This window comes from Halichoeres trimaculatus, unplaced genomic scaffold, assembly GCF_033239565.1.
Source record: "Halichoeres trimaculatus isolate MK-OKI-2021-1 unplaced genomic scaffold, fHalTri1.1 fHalTri1_scaffold_12, whole genome shotgun sequence".
NCBI lineage: Eukaryota > Metazoa > Chordata > Actinopteri > Labriformes > Labridae > Halichoeres > Halichoeres trimaculatus.
In genome coordinates this window covers 35,315,332-35,336,721 of record NW_027437190.1, presented here as the reverse complement: position 1 = coordinate 35,336,721, position 21,390 = coordinate 35,315,332, and the positions used below count along the sequence as shown (strand labels likewise).

The 21,390-nt window shown below is 42.1% G+C and overlaps 1 protein-coding gene across 2 annotated transcripts in view; it reads left to right on the top strand.

The window, feature by feature from the left end:
* Nucleotides 1–21,390, top strand: part of LOC141800757 (atrial natriuretic peptide receptor 1-like) — a 110,459-nt gene that overhangs the window by 72,321 nt on the left and 16,748 nt on the right. For both annotated transcript variants that reach the window (XM_074683526.1, XM_074683527.1), the window contains exon 6: nt 14,984–15,078. In XM_074683526.1, coding sequence (XP_074539627.1) covers nt 14,984–15,078 — 95 coding nt within the window. The remainder of the gene's footprint in view (nt 1–14,983; nt 15,079–21,390) is intronic.

Sequence of the window (21,390 nt, the reverse complement as noted above, 5' to 3'; positions counted from 1 at the left end):
ATGAATTTTCCAAAATTTGCAAAACTTACATTTTTTGAAAATGTCAAAAAAATTAAAAAAAAAAATCATAAAATTTGAGAGTACAAAAATTTGCAAAAAAAAATGTACAAAAATTTGAAACAATTTGTAAAATTCAAACACTGAGGTGCCCGAACCAGAATAACAACAGCATCAAAGGAACCAGATTCATTCAGGAAACACAGAAATATGTGACCATAAGTTGACTCGTTTTTACACATCAGGTGAACTTATTTGGTTTTGGATCGTTAGTGTTAACACAGCAGGGGGTTGCCAGACTCTGGCACGGCTACTTTGGAAGTCGTAGGCTGAAAAAGTCGGGTAAAGTGGTTCAGTAAAGTGAGAATGGAGTTTTGGCAGTACTGCTCAAAACACTGACAAACGACATCACGATACAGGATGACAGCTCTGCTTGTTTACATCCAGGTTGTAGAGCTTTAAAGCGGTATGGAGGTTGCCACTAATCAGAGCTACAGCCCATCAAGTGGAGGCAGACTGCACTAGTACCACAAGTCTGTGGAGCCTTCACACCTGGCTTGATGTGCACCTCATCCAAAATGTAACTACACCTTTTAACGATACAGATAGCAAGCTCTGTGATTGGTCCATTGACCTGGATCATGCTTTCTGTATTTACAGCTTTGGCCAAACTGGCTGTACATAAGTCATACATCATTCATATGTCGTCTATACCAACAATTACCAACTCGCATGTCAGTTGAAAATTTGCCTGTACATCAGTTGCACCAACTGTTGGCTGTACATCAACCAGACCAACAATCAGTTGTAGTTCGACCAGACCAACCATCGTTTGTACATGGACCAGACCAACAATCTGTTGTAGATCAACCAGACCAACCATCGTTTGTACATGGACCAAGCCAACAATCGGTTGTACATCGATCGGGCCATCAATGGGTTGTACATCCGTCATACATCTTTTGTACATGGGCCGTACCATACATCAGTTGTTCATTGACAGTGATGTACATCAGTTGATTGGTCGTTCTTTGGTCGTACATCCGTCATACACTGGCTTTGTATTTATATCTTCTCTGTATCCTTCCTTGTACGATGAATTTTGACATCCAGCAACTTTGGCACAACAAAAAAATGCAAGTAGCTGGATCAGAAACAGGCAATCTGAGATGATACAGACCACACTGCCCCCTGGAGTTCTGGAGGAGTACTGCAAATGACACAGACAGACAGCATCAACCAGGTTTTAGACACAAAATTTGACCAAAACTTCAGTTCGAGAAGTAATTTATCATTTATTCTAGTGCTGACTGGCCAAATTGAGCAGGTTCGATCATTTAGATTCTCATTTCTGACACAATTCTTCATCCTCTTTTGTACATTTTGATGTGATTATGCTGCTGTACTCAGGGTTTGGTTTATTGAGGCAGACATAAAACAAAAATATGATGAAGACTGTGAAATGCTCGGCTCATGGCTTATGAGAACATTAAATCTCTGCAGTTTGGAAAGTTTTTATTGATGCAGTTTCCACCTCTGCAGTTTAATAACAAGTCTACAGGAGTTTGCAGAAAGAGGCTTCGATTGTACCTTCATGTTTATTTCACCTCCGCCTGGAGTCTGTGTTGAGCCAAATGAGAAGAGGAAAGAGGAAAGGAAACAAAGGAGGAGGTGAGGTAGCTGTGGTGTGTGGTGTGTTCATTAAAGCTTTAATTGTCTGGTTGTCGTCTGCAGAAGTTTCAAGTCTCCAAAGAATGTGTTCAATCCAGAAGTTTCCCAGGTCAGAAATCAATGAGCGCCGACCTTTCAGAGAGCCTGGTGTTTATCTGATGAGCCCAAACGGACCTTTAAAGTTCTTCGATCTGTTCCTGCACTGAGCCAGGAGTGTGAAGTGTGAAGTGTGAGCGGGTGGAGGTTGTTTCAGGGAGGTTTCAGGGCGTCAGAGTCGACAGATCAGGTCGATGAATGAAACGAAACTCCACCAGCTTCCTCCAAAACACACAAACTCACACACTGACGGATGACTGAGGCTCACACACTAACACACAGACTCACACACACTCCATCCTCAGCCGTCCGCGTACAGGTCCGACCCGTTTGTCCTCCTCCCTGACGTCACACTCGTCTGTTCAGCCAATGAGGAGCTGTCGCCGCCTGATCGGCTCTGATGGATGGCTCTGATGGATGGCTCTGTTTGACTCTGGCTGTTTGCTTGGCTGAGCTGGTGTTTTATTTTGAAAGGTCAGGGGTCTCACAGGTCAGCAGGGGTGAGCGGTTTGGAGGAGGAGGTGGTGACTGAGGGATGGAGGACTTTTTTCTCGTGGCGTAATCAGAGAGACGCTTTAGATACGATGATTGATGTCTGAGTCAGTCTTTTTTATCCGTCAGTAGTCAGCGTGGTGATTTTCTCGTCTTTATAGAGTTACAAATCGTTACTGTTGAAGGTAAAGTTATGTAAACATGACTCTATACTGTCCAACATGCTCTACCTACAAAAATAAAAATGTTATTAACTAATGTATTCCAGTGTTTGTGCTGATGTTTGGCCACGTGTCAGATAACATCAGGAGTGTGAGTCTGTGACATCATCATTTTGGGAGTTGAAGAGTTCCGTAACTCTCTTTAGAACCTTGAATCTGGTCTCTCTGTTAGTGGATTCTGTTACAAACACATCAGTCCATGAATTCCGTTCTTAGTGTTCCGTTCTCTTGATGATGCGTTCTGATTCTGTGGAAGTTTAAATAAATAAAGAACGTTCTAAGAACGTCAGTTACTCTGACTTAAGTGTTTGAGTTTTTAAACTCTCTGAAGTGAACCGTCCACTGTCATAGTTTAGCCATATGTCAGTGTTTTAGCCGTTAGCTCACGTTAAAGCCATTGGTCTGTGTTTTAGCCCTTAGCTCATGTTTTAGCCATAGGTCTAAGTTTTATTCTTAAGCTCAGGTTTTAGCCTTTGTTTTAGCCTTTAGCTCATGTTAAAGCCATTGGTCTGTGTTTTAGCCTTAGCTCATGTTTTAGCCATGGGTCAAAGTTTTAGCCCTTAGCTCAGGTTTAAGGCATAGGTCTAAGTTTTAGCCTTAAGCTCAGGTTTTAGCCTGTGTTTTAGCTCATGTTTTAGCTATAGGTCTAAGGTATAGCCTTAAGCTCAGGTTTTAGCCTGTGTTTTAGCACATGTTTTAGCTATAGGTCTAAGGTATAGCCTTAAGCTCAGGTTTTAGCCTGTGTTTTAGCTTTTAGCTCATGTTTAAGCCATTGGTCTGTGTTTAAGCCCTTAGCTCATGTTTTAGCCATGGGTCTAAGTTTTAGCCCTTAGCTGTTTGAGCCATAGGTCTAAGTTTTAGCCTAAGGCTCAGGTTTTAGCCTGTGTTTTAGCCCTTAGCTCACGTTTAAGCCATAGGTCTGTGTTTTAGCCCTTAGCTCACGTTAAAGCCATAGGTTTAATTTTTTGCCTTAAGCTCAGGTTTTAGCCTGTGTTTTAGCCCTAAGCTTGTGTTGTTGCCTTTAGTCTGTTTATTTGACCCATTAGCTTGGATGTAAGCCGTAGGTCTGTGTTTTAGCCTTTAGCTCATGATTTAGCCTTTAGAAAGTGTTTTAGCCTTTAGCATGTGTTTTACCCTTTTGGCTTCTGGTTAAACTTTTAGCCCTTAACTTGTATTTTTGCCTTCAGCTTATGTGTTATCCTTTGGCTCATGTATTAGCCTTTTGTGTGTTTTTAACCCCTAGCCCTTTTTTTAGCCTTTAGCCTGTGTTTTAGCCTTTGTCCCATGTTTAACCCTTTTTTCCAGTGTTTTAGCCTTAAGCTAGTATTTTAGCCTTTAGCTTTTATTTTTGCTCTCAGCTTGCGTTTCATCATTTGGCCTGTTTTTTGGTCTTTATTTTGTGTGTTAGCCTTTAGCTCCTGTTTTAGCCCTTAGCTTGTGCTCTATCTCTCCTGTTTCTCTTTCTTCTGCTCTTCTGTCCTTTTTCTGTCTGACAGTTAGGCTCCAGTGTCCACCATCACTACAAAATTAATCACAGAAATCGTTTTCAGCAGAGAAAAAACACAGATCTCTCTTCTCTCTGATAGAATGAAACAGGCGTAATTTTTAGTGGCTGCGGCTGAATCGTAAATCGTTGTTGCAATTTCTCATGATCCATTCACGCACTTTTATGAAACTCCAAATCTTGGACCCCAAACCAAGGAGCTACCCATTAATCGAGTGTCAGATCAGGATCGAGGACCAGAAGAGCTGATTGAGATATCACTTACAGCCATTGGTGTTTTTTTTTTTTGCTGTATCTCTTACATTTCCAGTGATCTCTGCTCTGCAAAGCTTCTTTTCAGATTTCTTGTTTCTTTTTGTTCAGTTTCTCTCTGATTGGAGAAAGAAAGAGCAAATGAAAGCTCAGATTTCGTCCCTGGCTCTGGTGAAAGTGTCAGAGTCTTTACTTCAGGACGTTAAAAGCAGTTTTCAATCGGAGATCAGAGGAGCTGACCCCAGGTTTGCTTCTTCGTCTTATTCCTCCTCCTCCTCATTTCTCTCCGTTCCTCTGTGAACCTTCACCTCCTCCTCTCCGTTTCCCATCTGTCCGTCCGTCGTCTGTTTACCTCGTCCCTCTCCGCTCCGTGTGACCTCGGGTTACAGAAACCACGCTTCACTTTCTGTAATGAATTGCTTGATGCAGGTTTAATAAACAACTTTATTTTCCTCGTATCGTCCGACCCTGCGGAGGACGAGGGCGGGAAGTTACGAGGCTTCATTTTATGGTCGGTCCGAGGACTCTGAATCTGTCAGCCTTTCAATCACCGTCCTTCATCCTGCGTTCAGCTGTCATGTCTCTTTCTTCGTCTCCTCTCGCTCTTTGTCTTGTTTCTGTCACTGTGGCCGACAGGCGTCCTCCTCCCTTTGTCTCCTCTCCTCAGTCTCTGCTCCTCATCCAACGAGACCCGATCCGTCCTCGTCTCTTTGTCAGCAGCTGCTGGAGGAGACCCTGAAAATAGCCCTGAAATCTAATCGAGCGAAAGCAGATCCTCCTGCTGCTCCGTCCTTGTTTCTCCTTCACCCCGCGCCTCCTCTATCTCTGCCGTCCGCCCGTCTCTCCTTTCTCTGCTCCGGGCGTCCATCACGGCGTCTGTTTGACCTGATGTCTCCGTATCACCTGTGAGGAGGTGAACGGCCTGTGCGCCGCGCTGATAATCGCTCTGACAGGGTTCAGACGGACGGCAGACACCGTTTCTCAAAACAAAACGCTCGTAACCCCCGTCCTCTGAGGAAACGTCTTTTTCCTCGTGACCAAGGAACACGTTCTCCAGCAGGGGGCGACGTGAGCAAAACATGTCAGGATGGTTTTATGGCAGGATCAGGATCTGGATTTGATCAGGGTTGATTTTAACATTCAGATTATTTTGACCTGAAATAGAAGGAAGGAAGGAAAAAAGGGAAGGAATGAAGGAGGGAGAAGGGGAAGAAAAGAAAGGAAAAGAAAGAAAGGAAGGGCTCGAAATGAAAGCAGGGAAGGAAGAAAGGAAGTGTAGGAAAGTAAGGAAGAAGAAGGGGAAAAGGTAGGTAAGGAAAGAAGGGGAAGAAATGAAAAAAAATGGAAGGAAGGAAAGGACCAGAAAAAGGAAAGGAAGGGAAGGAAATTAGTAAAGTAAAGGGAGTACAGAAAGGAATAGCAAGGAAGGATGAAAAGGAAAGGAAAGGAAAGTAAGGAAAGAAGGCATGTTAGGAAGGAGGAAGGAAGAAAGGAAGAGGGGAAGGAAGGGGAGGAAAAGAACAAAGGAAGGACAGAAGAAGGAAGTAGGGAAAAGGAAGAAAGAATGAAGGAACAGAGGAAGGAAATGGAAAAAATTGAAGGTCAGGAAGAAACAAAGGAAGGTAAGAAAAGGGAAGGAACTAAGGAAATTAGGAAGGAAAGGAAAAGAAAAGAAAATGTAGAGGAAAGGAAGAAAGGAAGAAGAGAGAAATGAGAAAAGGAATGATGGAAAGGACCAGATAAAGGAAAGGAAGTACGGAAAAGAATAGAAAGGAAGGATTGCAAGGATGAGAAGGAATGGAAAGTAAGGAGAGAGGCATGTAAGGAAGGAAGGGAACGAAAAGAAGGAAGGAAGGACAGAAGGAGGAAGTAGGGAAAAGGAGACAAAGAATGAAAGAATGAAGGAACAGAGGAAGGAAAGGGAAAAAACAAGGTAAGGAAGGAAGAAAGGGAGAGAAGGAACTAAGGAACAGAGGAAGGAAAGGGAAAAAACAAGATAAGGAAGAAAGAAGGGAAGGAACTAAGGAACTGAGTAAGGAAAGGAAAAGATAACAAAAAAAAGAAAGAAAGGAAAGAAGGAAGAACACAAGGGAGGATGGAAGAAAAAGGAAGAAAGTAAAAAGAAAGGAAAGGGAAAAAATGGACATGGGAAGGAAAAAGGAAAAGAAAAACGTAAGTGATGGAAAAATGGAAAGAAAAGAAGAAGAAGAAGAAGGAAAGAAGGAAGGAAGGAAAGGAGGGAGGAGGTGAAAGGATAAAGATGGTTTCCTCTCTGAGACTCTGATGTCTGTGGAGGAGCTGACAACAGAGAGCGCAGCGCTCAACATGCTGTGTCCCCTCCTGGCTGCCGTAGATTACCCTCTACTGTTTAAAACACACACTGATGCACAGACACACTGAAACACACACACACACACACACACACACACACACACACACACACACATGCTGCTGTGTGATGCGCCTGTTTACCAGCTGAGTCGTACCTGGCAGCGTGTGATGAAGATCCCTCAGGTGGTAATGAGATTTGTCAGCCTTCCTAATCTGTGATTTATGGGCGGGGAGCGGGATGAACTGCAGGCGAGGTGGTCCGGTTACCAGGCAACAGGTCTCTGATTCAGGACCAGCTCCTAAAAGCAGAGGAGCAGCGAGTCCAGGAGGAGATAATCTCATTAAATAGAGAACGCAGAGACCAGAGCGTCTGCAGACGACGAGAGGAACAAAGATCATTCACCGTCAGAAAAACAGACCAACGATCTTTATCCCTTCATCAAACTTTAAAAAACAGCTGTTTGAAGTGGACGAGGTGACGTCTGTGAGCTGCTGGGTCCGTCCATGGAGTTCACATTAATCAAACTCACAAGAAGACGCACTTTTCTGACAAGAGACTATGAGAATAAACTATTAGATGCTCCTGTTTCTACTGTGTTTAGATGAAAATATGGGGAAACAAAGTTAAATCTGTCAGAAAATCTGTCGACATTATTTTAAAATTAAACATGTAATATTAAAGAGATGAAATGATCAATTAAAGTGAACGCATGCTCAGTTAAAACATCAAAATCACAAGATGGTCCCCCCCAAAAAATAAAAAAATTAAAATAAAAGTCAAAGTATTGTTACCCTTGTAATTTTGTCACAAAAACTAATTTATTATCCTGAAAAAAAGTCTAAATCAATCAGGAAATCATAGAAAAAATGTGATAATATTAAGAGTGAATGTCAAGTCGTTATAAATTTAAAATAAAGTAAAAGAAGGCGAAAATCAATGTGATGCAAAGATTGCAAAGAGTTTAAACAGAAGCTTAAACTTAAAGTTATGCAGCTGGAAGGCCAAAGCAAAAGTCAAAAAGACAAAATTGCAGAATATCATGTTAAAAAATGAAAAAATGTTAAATTAATGTGATTAAAGTCTTAATTTTATATGACAACGATAAAAAATTCTAATTCAAAAATGTATGTCATGAAGTAGTAAAATAAGGTAGGAAAAGCAAACTTGCAATGAAAGTGACGAAAATGATGTTTTTGAAATTAAAAAAAAAAATGGAACTATGAAAAATACAAAAAGTTTGAATCCTGAGATGAAACGAATAACAAAATAGTCACATGAAAACGACAAAAGTGCAGAAAAAGGCAAAGTCATGTTATGAAACCGGAAAGTATGAAATAAAAAGGTTGGGTAATATAAATATTCTACTTTATCACACGTTGTTTATTAAGTCTCATGAAATTCAATAATACTATAGATGAAAGCAAATTTGTTAAAAAAAAAATCATTATTAATTTTTTTTTCTATTAAAAAATCAGGTTTGAATCTCATTGCCAAGTCAAAATTATCCATTAACAAGATCAAAATGACACCATCTCATTGAAGTAAGGGGGTAAAAAATAATTTGACTTAATGTTGGTTCATAACAAAGCAGTACACAGCAAACTGTGGGAGATTATTTTAATTTTTCAATTAATTTTTAACTTTTCGGAATAAAGTAAATACAAACAGTTAAAGATTAAAGACAAAATGAGGCACCAGAAATAAATGCTGAAAATGATAAAAAATTGAAGAGTTAATGTCAAAGTTATTTGGTTCCATGATCTGACATTACTTAACAAAAAGTTTAAGTTATGTGAAAATATTCTCCACCATGATATTTGGAGCAGATTCATGTCACAAAAAATGTGAAAGTAAACTTTAAAGAAAGTAAACGGCTAACAAAGAAAACACAGAGTGAAAATCTTAGTATCAAACAGCAGTAAATATGGAGGCGCAAAAAAGCCAAAAATAAAAATAGATGATAATGAAAAAAAATAAAATTTAATATATATATTGTTTCCTTTATAATATTAGAGAAAAATAAGTTTCATAGCAAATAAAACATTGTAATAGAGGGCAAATGTTGGAGAGTAAATGTTGAATTAATTTTACATAAATAGTTAAAAATGGATGAAGAAAATGTAGATTAATGTTGAAAAAAAGTCTACGTTTTGTGATTTATTTGCTGAAAATGTCAGAAAATATTTTATTCATGATAAGAACTCAATCACATTTTTGAATGCCATGATTATAAGTATTGTTACAAATAAGTGACAAGCTGAGTTAAAAGTAAATAGCTGAGAAAAGGCAGTGATGAAAAAAGTTTTTCCTGCTTAACTGTGAAACTTTTTTTTCTGCTGTCACCGCAAACATCCACCGTCTGACCGGCCAATCAAAACGCAGCGTTACATTAAAGTTTAGAGCATGAAATAAACAGATCACACCCCATAAACCAGAATTACCTTTAAAAAGTCACGACTTTTAATCATTTTAACTCTTTGAAATTTCACCTCTCTTCTCTCTTTTTTTGTTATTACGAGCTAACATTTCATTTAAATGATTTTTTATCTTCAGTGCAGACTTTTATTGCTTTTTATGACTTAATTGCTGATTTATATCCAATAATTAGTGTGAATAATCCTCCATCGTGGACGTTCAGGGTTGAAAAGATGATGAAGAAGAGGAGAGAGGGGTTTTTGTGTCAGAGAGGAGGAGGCGTGAATGAGTGAATGAGCGAGGTGGATGTGTAGGCAGCGTAATGAGATTTGATGAGAGATAATATCCCTGACGGATGGAGAGGGACGGAGGAGGCTCAAACCCTGCAGAGGAGCAGGAGCCGGATCAGATTACCGCTGCTTCCGCTCCATTAACTAATGGACGGCGTCCGCTCGGCGAGCTGCAGCTGATGTATCGTTCATACACTTCAGGTCTGCTCTGACTGATGCGTCCAATACAAACTGTCTTTGTTAACGTGATGAAAACACGTGATGTGGAGCAAACAGATGCAGCTTCACGTCACTGAAGTCCTGTGATGTCACCGTGTGAGTTATTTTCATGAGGAGTTCAGGAAAACACTCAAACCCAGACGTGCGTCTCCTCCATCCTGCTCCTGCTCCTCCTTTACCAACACACGCAGACACATCCTGCTCTGAGTGATCGCTCATTCACAAACTGCTGATTTCTGCCTTTTCAGCTGCACACCTGGATCACCTCAGAGTGCCCGTGATGAGCTGTAATTAGAGGAACCAATTACGCTCCATTGTGCTTGCTCTCGCTAAGACGGGCGCCATTCTTCACAGCTGCAGCTTTTATTCTGCGTTTCTGTGGCTGAGACGTGCACCGTCCCTCTGATCCAGCTTCGATCTGCACCTTACGCCTCTTTAATTATATGTGGAGGCTGCAGAGACAGAAGTGCATCATGGGAGCAGGAATCAGGCTGCAGGGTAGCTTCAGTTAAGGGTTCGAATCCACAAAAGTTTAGAAACAACTCGTCAAGAGGCCAGAATGTTGACCTAACTGCTGTAAAAATATAATATTTTGTAGGAAATTTTGTCTGGAATCCATCCATGTCTTTTTTAAAGCTGTATGACATTTACTTTTTTTGTGTAGAGGCCAAAATCCTGCAGCTTGATCTCCATCTCCCATTCATTCTTAATGGGGAAGCTGAGAGTGCTTCTTATGAGTTCACTGACTTTGAGGGCTTGCCGTTCAAAAACCGTTTGAGAGACAACAAAATCCCGAAGAGCTTTTGTAAAACAGGGTCCAGTCTGTCATTTGAGTGAATTTCAAGCTGACACCACTTATGGTTTCAGAGGAGATCATTTTTGAAGAAAGGGTAAAAATGTGGCGAAATTTTATTTTGAAAGGCAAATTGCTGACTTCCTGTTGAAAACAGGTCAGGGGTGTCAGGATATGATTTTTGCGTGGTAATGAGACAAACATTTTGATGTTGGTTTGATCTCTGTAAGACATTCCTACTGGAAACTAGAGGCGCTTTAGTATGCCTAGGTGGCGCTACAGAGCAAATTATGGGATGTTGGGGGTCAAGTTTTGTAACATATCAAGATTATGGCAATCATAAAGTGTGTGCTGATTTGGCGAGCTGTTGAGCACATTTAGGGGTGAAATTAGAGCTCAATGACCCTGTGGAATAATAAGAAAGAAACGGACCAGATATAATGTAGTGTCTTCGTCCTTGGGGCAAGGACCCTAATTAAACAAATATGCACAAAATGCATCCCAATTTTTAGATGGTTTAAGATCTGAACAAAGAGTAAGTGTTATCAGTCACCTTGAGACTCTCTATTAAAATGTTATTAACCAGGTTGGAAATCTAAGGCTAACATTTGAACTTACCTTACCTTGACTTGCCTTGCCAGAAGTTCTCCAGGTCTGACGCTTTAAAAGTCTGGGTAAAATGGGTTGTTCCAGATGTTGCTCAGGAGAACAGCATGCTTGATAAAAAAGAAAAGTTGCTCAAATGCTTCAAATGTCAACCAAAACCAGAAAGACCAAAGAAGAAAACAGAAAACTGCCACTTGAATGGATCGAAAAATGTCATATCAGCAAAGTCTCAGCCAGTGGTCAGCTCGGGGAACATCAAGGACAGATACTTGAAACCAAGCTTTCCGTAAGAGTTGCTCAAAAAGTCTTAAGTTCATTTGGGGTCTAGAGTTTGTGGACAGTTTTATCAGACGACCCCCAAACACTGAACCCAAGCCACAGCACACTGTGGAAACAGTCAAGCATGGCGGCGCAAGCATCACGCCATGGGTACGTTTTTCACACTTTGGGGTTGGGCAGGGGTCATGGATCAGTTTTAATCCATCAGGAAACCTGAAGAGGTCGTGTTGCCTTATGGCGTAGAGAGAATGGTCAAAAAACAAGTATTTTAACAAGTCTGTGACCCAAAACACTCCAGGAAGTGAGTAGCATCTTGGTTCCAGACCAAACATAATGTCATGAAGTGGCTCACCTAATCCCTGGATCTCATATTTTTAAACATGTCAACATTTTAAGAGTAGACCCAGACTGTAAGCTCCTGTTTTTCAGGTTTTATCAGGATCAGGATGTTAATGTGTTTGTGAACGATGAGCTGGTCTCCTGATGAATCTGTGACCTTAAGAGATGTTTTTGGTGAAGAGGGGTCGTGGATCTCGAGCTGATCCAGCTCTGATTCAGGGCCCAGCTCGTTTTTCTGTTGAAGAGTTTGAAGACCGCTGGAGAGCTGTGAACTAATGAACCGTCAGGTGTGTGTGCCCAGGTGCAGATGATCAAACGTCCAAACAGAGATGTGTTTTTCCCTCAGGTCATAAATTCAGAATCAGGGTTTGTCTGGTTGTGACGCTCACCTGGAGCTGTGTTATGATCACACACACAGATTAAACCAAACACACCCTCAGTCAGGAGGCAATAAAACTCACACAGGTCAGTGTTACAGAGTGTGTGTGTGAGTGTGTGTGTGTGTGTGTGTGTGTGTGTGTGCAGACTGTATTTATGACTTTAATAAGCCCTCTGCGCTCTGACATTTCAGCAGCCCCGTCCGATGAGCGCGTCGCTAAATGTCACCGTCCGACATAAAGACACCCCAACACTTCATTATCTGACCCTGTGACCCCGCCCCCTTTATGACATCATCATTTAAAGCTCACCAGAACAAAAGCAGCTGATATCATCCTCTCATATCCTCTCTGTCCGTTTCTTTCTACTCAGAGTGACATTTTTACTCTTTTTAGTCAAACCAACAGAAAATGTTTCTGATATCAGTTTATATTTCAGCACATTTTAGATTTAAGCTGCACATTATGACCACAAAATTTTATAATTCCACATTTTTTTTTCTTTAAAGAGGGGGTACTGTGCTTTTTAAGTCTTTGCAAAACTCTTTCTCCTCTGTCAAAAAAACTTAATTTTAGCTGCTGTTTCTTTTAGGTGACTTTGAGAGCCTGAATATTGCAACAATTAAAGCAGCGTAACCTCCGTTCTCTGAGTGTCCAATACCTAATTAATCTTCAAATAGAATCAGAATCCAGGATCAAAGAATCAGAACCAGAACCATAACAGAATTCTGTTTAACACTTTGTCACCTGATTCAGAAAATGATCTAATAATGAAAGTCAGTTTCATAATTATTCATAAAAGTCTGTGCGGGTAGTTTCTTGGACTTTAAAGAGGGGTATTGTGGGATTTTTTCTTTAGTCTTTATTTTGTCCTTGTAGTATTTTTACAATATTTACAGCTCAAGACATTTTATTTTCTTTGACTAGTGTTTCAGAAAACTGTAATTTCAGCCTCTGTTTGAAACATCGTCTCTTTAGGGCTATCTGCTTCACAAACCCCCTTCCCTCTGATTGGCCAGCCCTCTGAAGGCCTTTAAGGGGCGGAGCTATGGGCAGACCTTTGTATTTGAGGCTCACCCCATCATCATGTCAGGAACCAGTTAGGAAACCCTGATGTGATGACATCATTGTGAAGATCTTGTGTAAAATTTACAACAAATGTTTTTTTGGAACGTGTCTTGAGATAGCGTTTGTTGTGATTCGACGCTATATAAATAAAGATTGATCGATTGAATAGAGAGTTTTGATCAGTTCTGTGATATATGAACATGTAGAGGTTTGAAAATCTGCACACGCTCAGTCTGAACATCCAGCATTTGTGCTTTTTATCCATATTTAACATTTAGGGAAGCAGGATACCCCCTCTTTAAATCCCCAAATTAAAGAAATGAGGCAGGTTAGATAGAGGCCAATTAGCCTTTAGCTTAGACTGTAGCACTCTATAACACAGGGGTTAATCTGTTAGTGCTAATGTAGCCTCCAACCCACAGTCAGCAGTTATTCTGCAGTGGTCTGTTCAAACTTGAGAGTCTATCAATAAAATGAAGAGCCAGGTTACGTTAGCTCTGCTTGGTGAGGTTGGAGTTGGTAGATGAGCTCTGGTAGGACAGAACCAGGATTTACTAACGTTACACGTTACAGACACGTCTCAGAGCTGAGGAGAGAGAAATATAGTCGGCTGCTAAACTATGGTACAAACTGACAAAGTTAGCTTGTTTTCACGTTAGCCTACGGATACGTCAGAGCACCGGGCTGCTGATAGCGCTACATATAGCCGGCTACTACGATTGCTTGATGTCACGTTTTAAACCACGCTACATAACTGTACAGATAAATACCTTACTTTGGCGCTAACAAAGAAAATCTGATCTCCATTTAATTCCATGACAAACACACACCTCACCACAAGGTGGCGAGGGAGTGCAGTCGATACAGATTCTCCTGATAGCAGCTTAAAAAAATGGGTTTTAAGTCTCACTGGGACCAACCTGGTTAAATAAAGGTTGAATTTAAAAAAGGGATGATTCAGGGGTTGTTTATTTTGCAGCAGAGTTGTATGAAGCACTTGTCGATAGTTATTGTAACCATTTTTATCCTTAGTTGACAACTTTATTATTCATGCTGTGCAAAAATATGAAACAAAAGTTGTTGACAATACTCAAAATAAAAAAAAACAGAGGTGAGTAAATGTTTTAGTGAATTTAACTCCAACCCAGAGCGATGAGTGAAACATGTTTGTTTATTTCCATCGATTTGACTCAGAGTCTGTGAATTTCTTCTTCCTCTAATGAAGCGTCGTCTCACTCTGCGGCGTCTCTAATTAATGACTTGTTTTCTCGTTTCATATACGACCTTCGACCAATCACAGCATCCCTCTCCTCGGCCTTAACCGCCGTGTTTCTATGGAGATGGGTCTTCACGGTCGACACGGTCTTCACACAGAAACACACACACACTTACACACACACACACACACACACACACACACACAGCGTAACTGTTGGTGTAATTGTCCATAATTGACCTCTCAGGGCTATTTTCATATTTTCAGTCTATAAATCCATGAAGCTCCAGCAACACCTCCTGCTCCTCCTCCTCCTCCTCCAGGTGTTTCTGATCAGAGCTACTTGTGAAACATGTTGAGTGCTGCAAGTAAAACAAGGCGAGAAAAGTTTTTGAATTCAATAAACCAATGAAGGGAGAAGAGGTAAACAAAAACATTCATAAAAAATAAACTTTTTTTAAAGTTTGAGACGCAAAAACACAAACAACTTTCATCAAAAAAGACCAAAACAAAGACGTGAAGCAGCTGCTCCCTGACAGACTCAGGTGGATCTGACTGATTGGTTCATTCATCTCGTCTCTGGTTTCAAACCGCCAACCTCCAACCTCTCTGTTTCCATGGTAACGGCTCTGCCTGTCTCCTCTCAGGTGTCAGAGGACGTCAGGGTAAAAATAAAACACTGCCTCACCTGCCTGCTTCAGAGCGAAGCTTCAGACCAAAATAACCACGCGTCATGTGACCTGAAGTCACAGCGAACTCATGATGACATGTTTCTGGTTTATTGTGCTCATGGTGTGTGTCTTTTCTGCTCCTCAGGTGTGACAGGACTGGTCCACCTGGACGAGAACGGGGACAGAGAGACGGACTTCGCTCTGTGGGACATGATCGACACCAACACCAGCGCCTTCCAGGTGAACACACCTGTACACGTCTGTTTCTAGAGAAACTGAGCAGTTTTGATTCAATGGTTTCAGTTTCACAGGAAGTCAGGAGTTCAGGTGGAGAGGAGCAGGTGATGGTTTAATTTCCATTCATCAGTCAGAGGGCAGAGTGGGAGGAAAGACAGAAATGAACCGTAAACAGGAAACGCTTGTGAAAGACAGAAGGTGTTTCCAGGCTAAGATCAGGAAGCTGGAGGGTAGGGCTGGGCGATGTGGCACTTTTGCTCTGTGAGGAGGTGAGGATGCTGAGCAGTGAGGTGCTTCATCATGTTTGTAGTGTTTCCTCTGTGTGTGTGTAGCTTTATAGACGGGCTTTGAAACGTGTATTAGAACTTGAAGCCGTGTCTGTTACTCTGTCTGTACTTTTACCTGGAAATCAAACTGTGAGCTAGTCAGCATGAGATCGGATACTTAAGATGCACTTTAACAACTTTGTCGGGCTGAAAACAGCTGAACACCGACGCACAGAGATGATACTGGCTCACTGTCCAACTTCACAACAACACACACACTTTGGAAAGAGAGTGACAGGATCTCCTGGAACAGGAGAAATCATCCTGGAAGCTCCACGGTCGCTAACACAGCATCTGCAACATTTCTGTTCTCATATAATTTCATCCCCACTTCTACAAATCAATCAAACTATGTGGAAATGACTCAGTGACCCACTTGCAATACCTTTCCCAGCCACCAGGGGGCCACAGGTTGGGACCACCATCACTGCTGTAGAGTGAGCCAGGCTCTAGAATGTTTGTGTTTGAATCTCATTGTGACATCATCGACCCTTGATGTGTGACTGCAGCATTCTATGAGCTGCTGTTCTTCTACCTTCACTTGATGAGGATCACTCGTTGGAGACACACACTCTTTGGTGGTTCACTATAGCCAGGTTCAAGCCCAGCTGCTTTACGTCTTATTCTGCTCAGTCACTTCTTCACTCAAAGAAAATGAACAACAAGTTTAACTTATCTCAGTGGAGTGGCCCTGCCACAAATAAACTCCACGAGGATTCCTCTGACGAAGTTGAAGAGGACATGATAGACCAAACTGACGAAGATGAATGCTTTTCATGGGACTCCGACAACGACAACAAAGTTGGTTCAAACCTGTCCAAGGAGTCCGTTAATGAGGATGAGAAAAATCTCCAGAGCAAACATCAGAGGACGGTTGAACAGGAGCCTCAAGATGAGGAGGAGTACGATTCAGACTGGGACCCCTTAGACGAGTCTGAGGAACAGGCCGAGGAAGATCCTGAGGAGTCAGAAATTGAGGAAGACCTCCATCATCCAGAGGATCTTAATAATGATGGATCAAACCTGTGTGAGAGGTCAGCTGAACAGGTTGAGTCTGACGTTGAATTGGACCTATCCTCAGATCTTGATGATATCGAGATTGACTGCTCGGAATTTATACAAGACCATTATCCAAAGTCCAACAATGACAAAGACATGGAGGATATTGATACGGATGAAAACTTTCTGAGGACCAGAGATGGACCTGGTGAATCATCCAAATGTCAAAAAAAAGTTAGGTTTAACCTGCCTGAAGAGCCTGAAGAGTCCGTTCATGAGGATGAGAAAAATATTGAAAGTAAACATCAAAGGACTGTTGAACAGGAGCCTCAAGATGAGGAGGAGTACGACTCAGACTGGGACTGCGTAGACGAGTCTGAAGACAAGTCAGAGGGCTCAGAAATTGAAGAAGACCTCCATCATCCAGAGGATTTAAATAATGATGGATCAAACCTGTTTGAGAGGTCAGGTGAACAGGTTGAGTCTGACGTTGAATTGGACCTATCCTCAGATCTTGATGTAATCGAGATTGACTGCTCAGAAATAAAAGAAAACCAAGACCACAAGTCTGAGGACAAGCCTGAGGACGAGGCTGAGGATGAGTCTACGGACAAGTCTAAGGACAAGTCTGAGAACTCAGAAATTGAAGAAGACCTCCATCATCCAGAGGATTTAAATAATAATGGATCAAACCTGTGTGAGAGGTCAGGTGAACAGGTTGAGTCTGACGTTGAATTGGACCTATCCTCAGATCTTGATGATATCGAGATTGACTGCTCAGAATTTGTACAAAACCATTATCCAAAGTCCAACAATAACAAAGACATGGAGGAATTTAACACGGATAAAAACTTTCTGAGGACCAGAGATGGACCTGGTGAATCATCCAAATGTCTAAAAAAAGTTAGGTTTAACCTGCCTGAAGAGCCTGAAGAGTCCGTTCATGAGGATGAGAAAAATATTGAAAGTAAACATCAAAGGACTGTTGAACAGGAGCCTCAAGATGAGGAGGAGTACGACTCAGACTGGGACTGCGTAGACGAGTCTGAGGACAAGTCTGAGGGCTCAGAAATTGAAGAAGACCTCCATCATCCAGAGGATTTAATTAATATTGGATCAAACCTGTCCGGGGGGTCAGGTGAACAGGTTGAGTCTGACGTTGAATTGGACTTATCCTCTGATCTTGATGTAATCGAGATTGACTGCTCAGAAATAAAAGAAAACCAAGACCACAAGTCTGAGGTCAAGTCTGGCGACGAGGGTGAGGACGAGACTGAGGACAAGCCTGAGGACGATGCTGAGGAGGAGGCTGAGGATGAGTCTGAGGACTCAGAAATTGAAGAAGACCTCCATCATCCACAGGATTTAAATAATGATGGATCAAACCTGTCTGAGAGGTCAGGTGAACAGGTTGAGTCTTACCTTGAATTGGACTTATCAGATCTTGATGATATCGAGATTGACTGCTCGGAATTTGTACAAAACCATCATCCAGAGTCCAACAATAACAAAGACATGAAGGGTATTATCAAGGATAAAAACTTTCTGAGGACCAGAGATGGACCTGGTGAATCATCCAAATGTCTGAAAAAAGTTAGGTTTAACCTGCCTGAAGAGCCTGAAGAGTCCGTTCATGAAGATGAGAAAAATATTGAGAACAAACATCAGAGGACGGTTGAACAGGAGCCTCAAGGTGAGGAGCAAAACTACTCAGACTGGGACTGCGTAGACGAGTCTGAGGACTCAGAAATTGAGGAAGACCTCCATCATCCAGAGGATCTTAATAATCATGGATCAAACCTGTGTGAGAGGTCAGGTGAACAGGTTGAGTCTGACTCAGACTTGGACCAATCCTCAGACTATTATGAAGTCAATTTGAAGCACTTAGGAAATATAGATGAACTCCTTTATCTAGTAGGGGATTTACCTGAGTCAGAGCTGCCTGAGGACAACGGGACTTTTAGCAAAGTCCAATCTGAAAGCCAAACCCTCAGGATTGAAGATCTGACTCAAAGGATCAAAGAACTGGAAAAGGCAGCTCTGGAAAAGGACGAGAAAATCGAATCTCTGAGCGCTGAGCAGACAGATCTCACTGAGACCATCAGGAGCACACTGGAGGACTATCATCTCCTGGTGGAAAAGTCAAACAAGCAGAATCAGCTGCAGAGCGCTGAAATCAAGACCCTGAAAGACAGCCTCAGAGCGCAGCAGCAGCAGGCGCAGCAGGCGCAGCAGCAGCAGGAAACTGCCAGAAAAGAGGAGGAAGACCAAGTTCATCAAGCAATCGTTAAAGGTCTTCAAAATGACATCGAGGAAAGAGACACATTAGTTTCCTCATTGAAGGACCAGATCAACTCCATGTCCTCTGACGTCGAAAGAGAACGATCCAGGAACCGTTCTCTCCAGAGGGAACACGAGGACTGCGTCTGCCTGCTGCAAACCACCGAAGAAGAGCTGGAGCGTCTGACACAGACTAACAGAGAGCTGGTCTGTGAAAACACACGGCTGCAGGACCAACTTGTAAAGTCCCTGAAAGAGAGCCAGCAGTATCAGACCCTCCAGGCCCAATATGACCAACTGATGATGTCACAGGAAGAGCTTCAGCTGAGCCAATCACAGCAGAGCGAGAAACTCAGTGCACTGACAGCTGAGCTCCAGAGCCGCGAGAAATCAGAGGAGAAACTCAGACGTGAGCTGAAGAAGTGCCGTTCAGAGCTGGGAGAGAAAAACAGGCTCCTGGAGGAACGGCTGCAGGAAAACCAGTCACAGAGCCTCACGATTCAGAGCTTAGAGACTGAAGCTGAGCACAGAGACGCCGTCATTTCCTCACTGCAGGAGACAAACCACAGTCTGACCTCAGATCTGGAGCAGGTCAAAGCTGAGATCAGGTCCCTTGAGAAAGACCACGAGGATCAGAAAGAGTCAGAGCAGCTGGAGCAAGAACTGGAGAGGGAGAGGGCTCGCTTCACCAAAGCGTACCGTAAGATTCAGTCGCTGAAGACGGAGCTCAAAGAGAAAAGCCTCGCTTTAGAGGAGAGTCAGACGGCCCGAGACAAACTCGTGTCTGACCTGGAAAAGGAAAAGCTGCGATCGCAGCATTTTCAGCAGCAGGCTGCAGATAGTCCACATCAATCCAGCTCATCACATCTTAAAAACCAGCTGAGAGAGGCCAACGCTGCCTCTGAGCGTCTGAGCCGAGACCTGACCACCCTGAGGATGGAGAAAGGAGACATCCAGGCCAAACTAGAGGACATTCAGTGGGAATACAACAGCATGAAGTCCACCAACAGCACGCTCCAGCTTACAGTCAACCAGCTCAAACAAAAGGAGTCGGAGAGCAACAGAAAAGTGTTATCCCTCACAGACGCACTGAGAGAGGAGCAGATGAAGACCTCGGAGCTGCAGCTGAGAGCTCAGAGAGCGGCCGTCGACTACGAGAGAGAGATGGACCTGATGAGAGAGCACAGAGACAACCAGAGGAGGAGATCAGACGAGCTGCTTCAGAGGACGGAGCAGGATTTCTCTCTGAAAATGAGACATCAGAAAGAACTGTACGACATCAAGTTCAGACAAGCCCAAGAGGCTGAGCTCAGAGTCAGCGTCCAGGGCAGCGACTTGGAAAGGACCAGAGGGGAGCTCCACAAAGCACAAGATGACATGTTCCAGCTCAAGAGGGAAAACCGCCAACTTCATCGAGACAAGAGCGACCTGCAGCTCAGATATGACAGGCTCCTGTTCGCCAACAAGCCCACAACCGTCTGAATGTCTCCCCTGTCCCTCAAAGCGTCTGTTTCTGTTTGTATTTCTTCTTTGTAACATCCAGAGAGGGATGGAGTGCGTCTCTCTTTAAGTGTCTGCTTTTGTTTTGATCTTCCCTGTGTTATGTAGGTTTTCTCCGGGTGCTCCGGTTACCTTATACAGTTTATAAACTGAAGTAAAAAAAAACAACAACCAAAAAAAAACGTTTCAAATTGTTCATGTTGTGTGGATGTATAATTTTACAGGTCTGATCTAAACTTCTGACACACAAGATAAAAAAACAAACTTTACACATACGTTGTTTTCTCACTTTTTTCTGCTGTTTCCTTTTGATGAATTTGACTCGAGTGTGTTTATTATTTTAATTCTGCTCAGACCTCAGAGGAAGAGAGGAAACTAAAATCTCATCGTTCAAGAGAAGATGTTCATGTCCAGTCACCAAACCTGGAGTCAGAGTGGAAGTCTGATTCCTAAATCGCGCATAAAGTGTGAGCGCTGCACTGCGCAGCACTGTGCAGCACCGCGCTGTGGTTTTGGGGCTTGTGCAGCACCACATATTCCTGCAGGAATAAAAAAAAAATTCAAATGCAATAAAATGTTATTTCTAATGTGCATTTTTCACTATTGTAGTTGGAATATCAATGATTTTAAATATCATAACCATAAACAAAGTTGAACAAAACGCCAAACAGATCATCATTTATTATTCTCAAGAAGAATTCAACTGAATCGAAAAAAACAGAAAACAGTCATTGTTGTTCAGTAATGAGCAGGTAAACCTACCCTGCCAGACTCTAACAGCCATTTATTGTTTTCATGCTCAGCACACTGTAGTTGAGCTCACACTGAACAGCAAACTTTAACATGAATACTCTGAAAAACAAGTGTACCCGGGTTATTTCAGCTCTTCCACAGATGCAACACTTTAGTTTCTCCTATAGGTTTTCTATAAGGGCTGGGCGATATGGCCTAAAAATAAAATCTCCAATTTTTTCACTAAAAATTCAGTTTACGTTTTTTGACTTTTTTTTTTCCTTTAAAAGAAAACAATAAGTATGAATGACAGAGAAAACTCAAAACCAGTTTTGTTTTAATTTTGTCAAAAACTTAATAAAGTAACCTCTGTTTGACTCTTGGAATTGAATTTTCAGCTTTTCTTCTGTTTCACTAACTTCACTTTGTAGTTTTAGAGGAGGCAGACTTATTTACATTCACAGTGAAAGCTGCACCA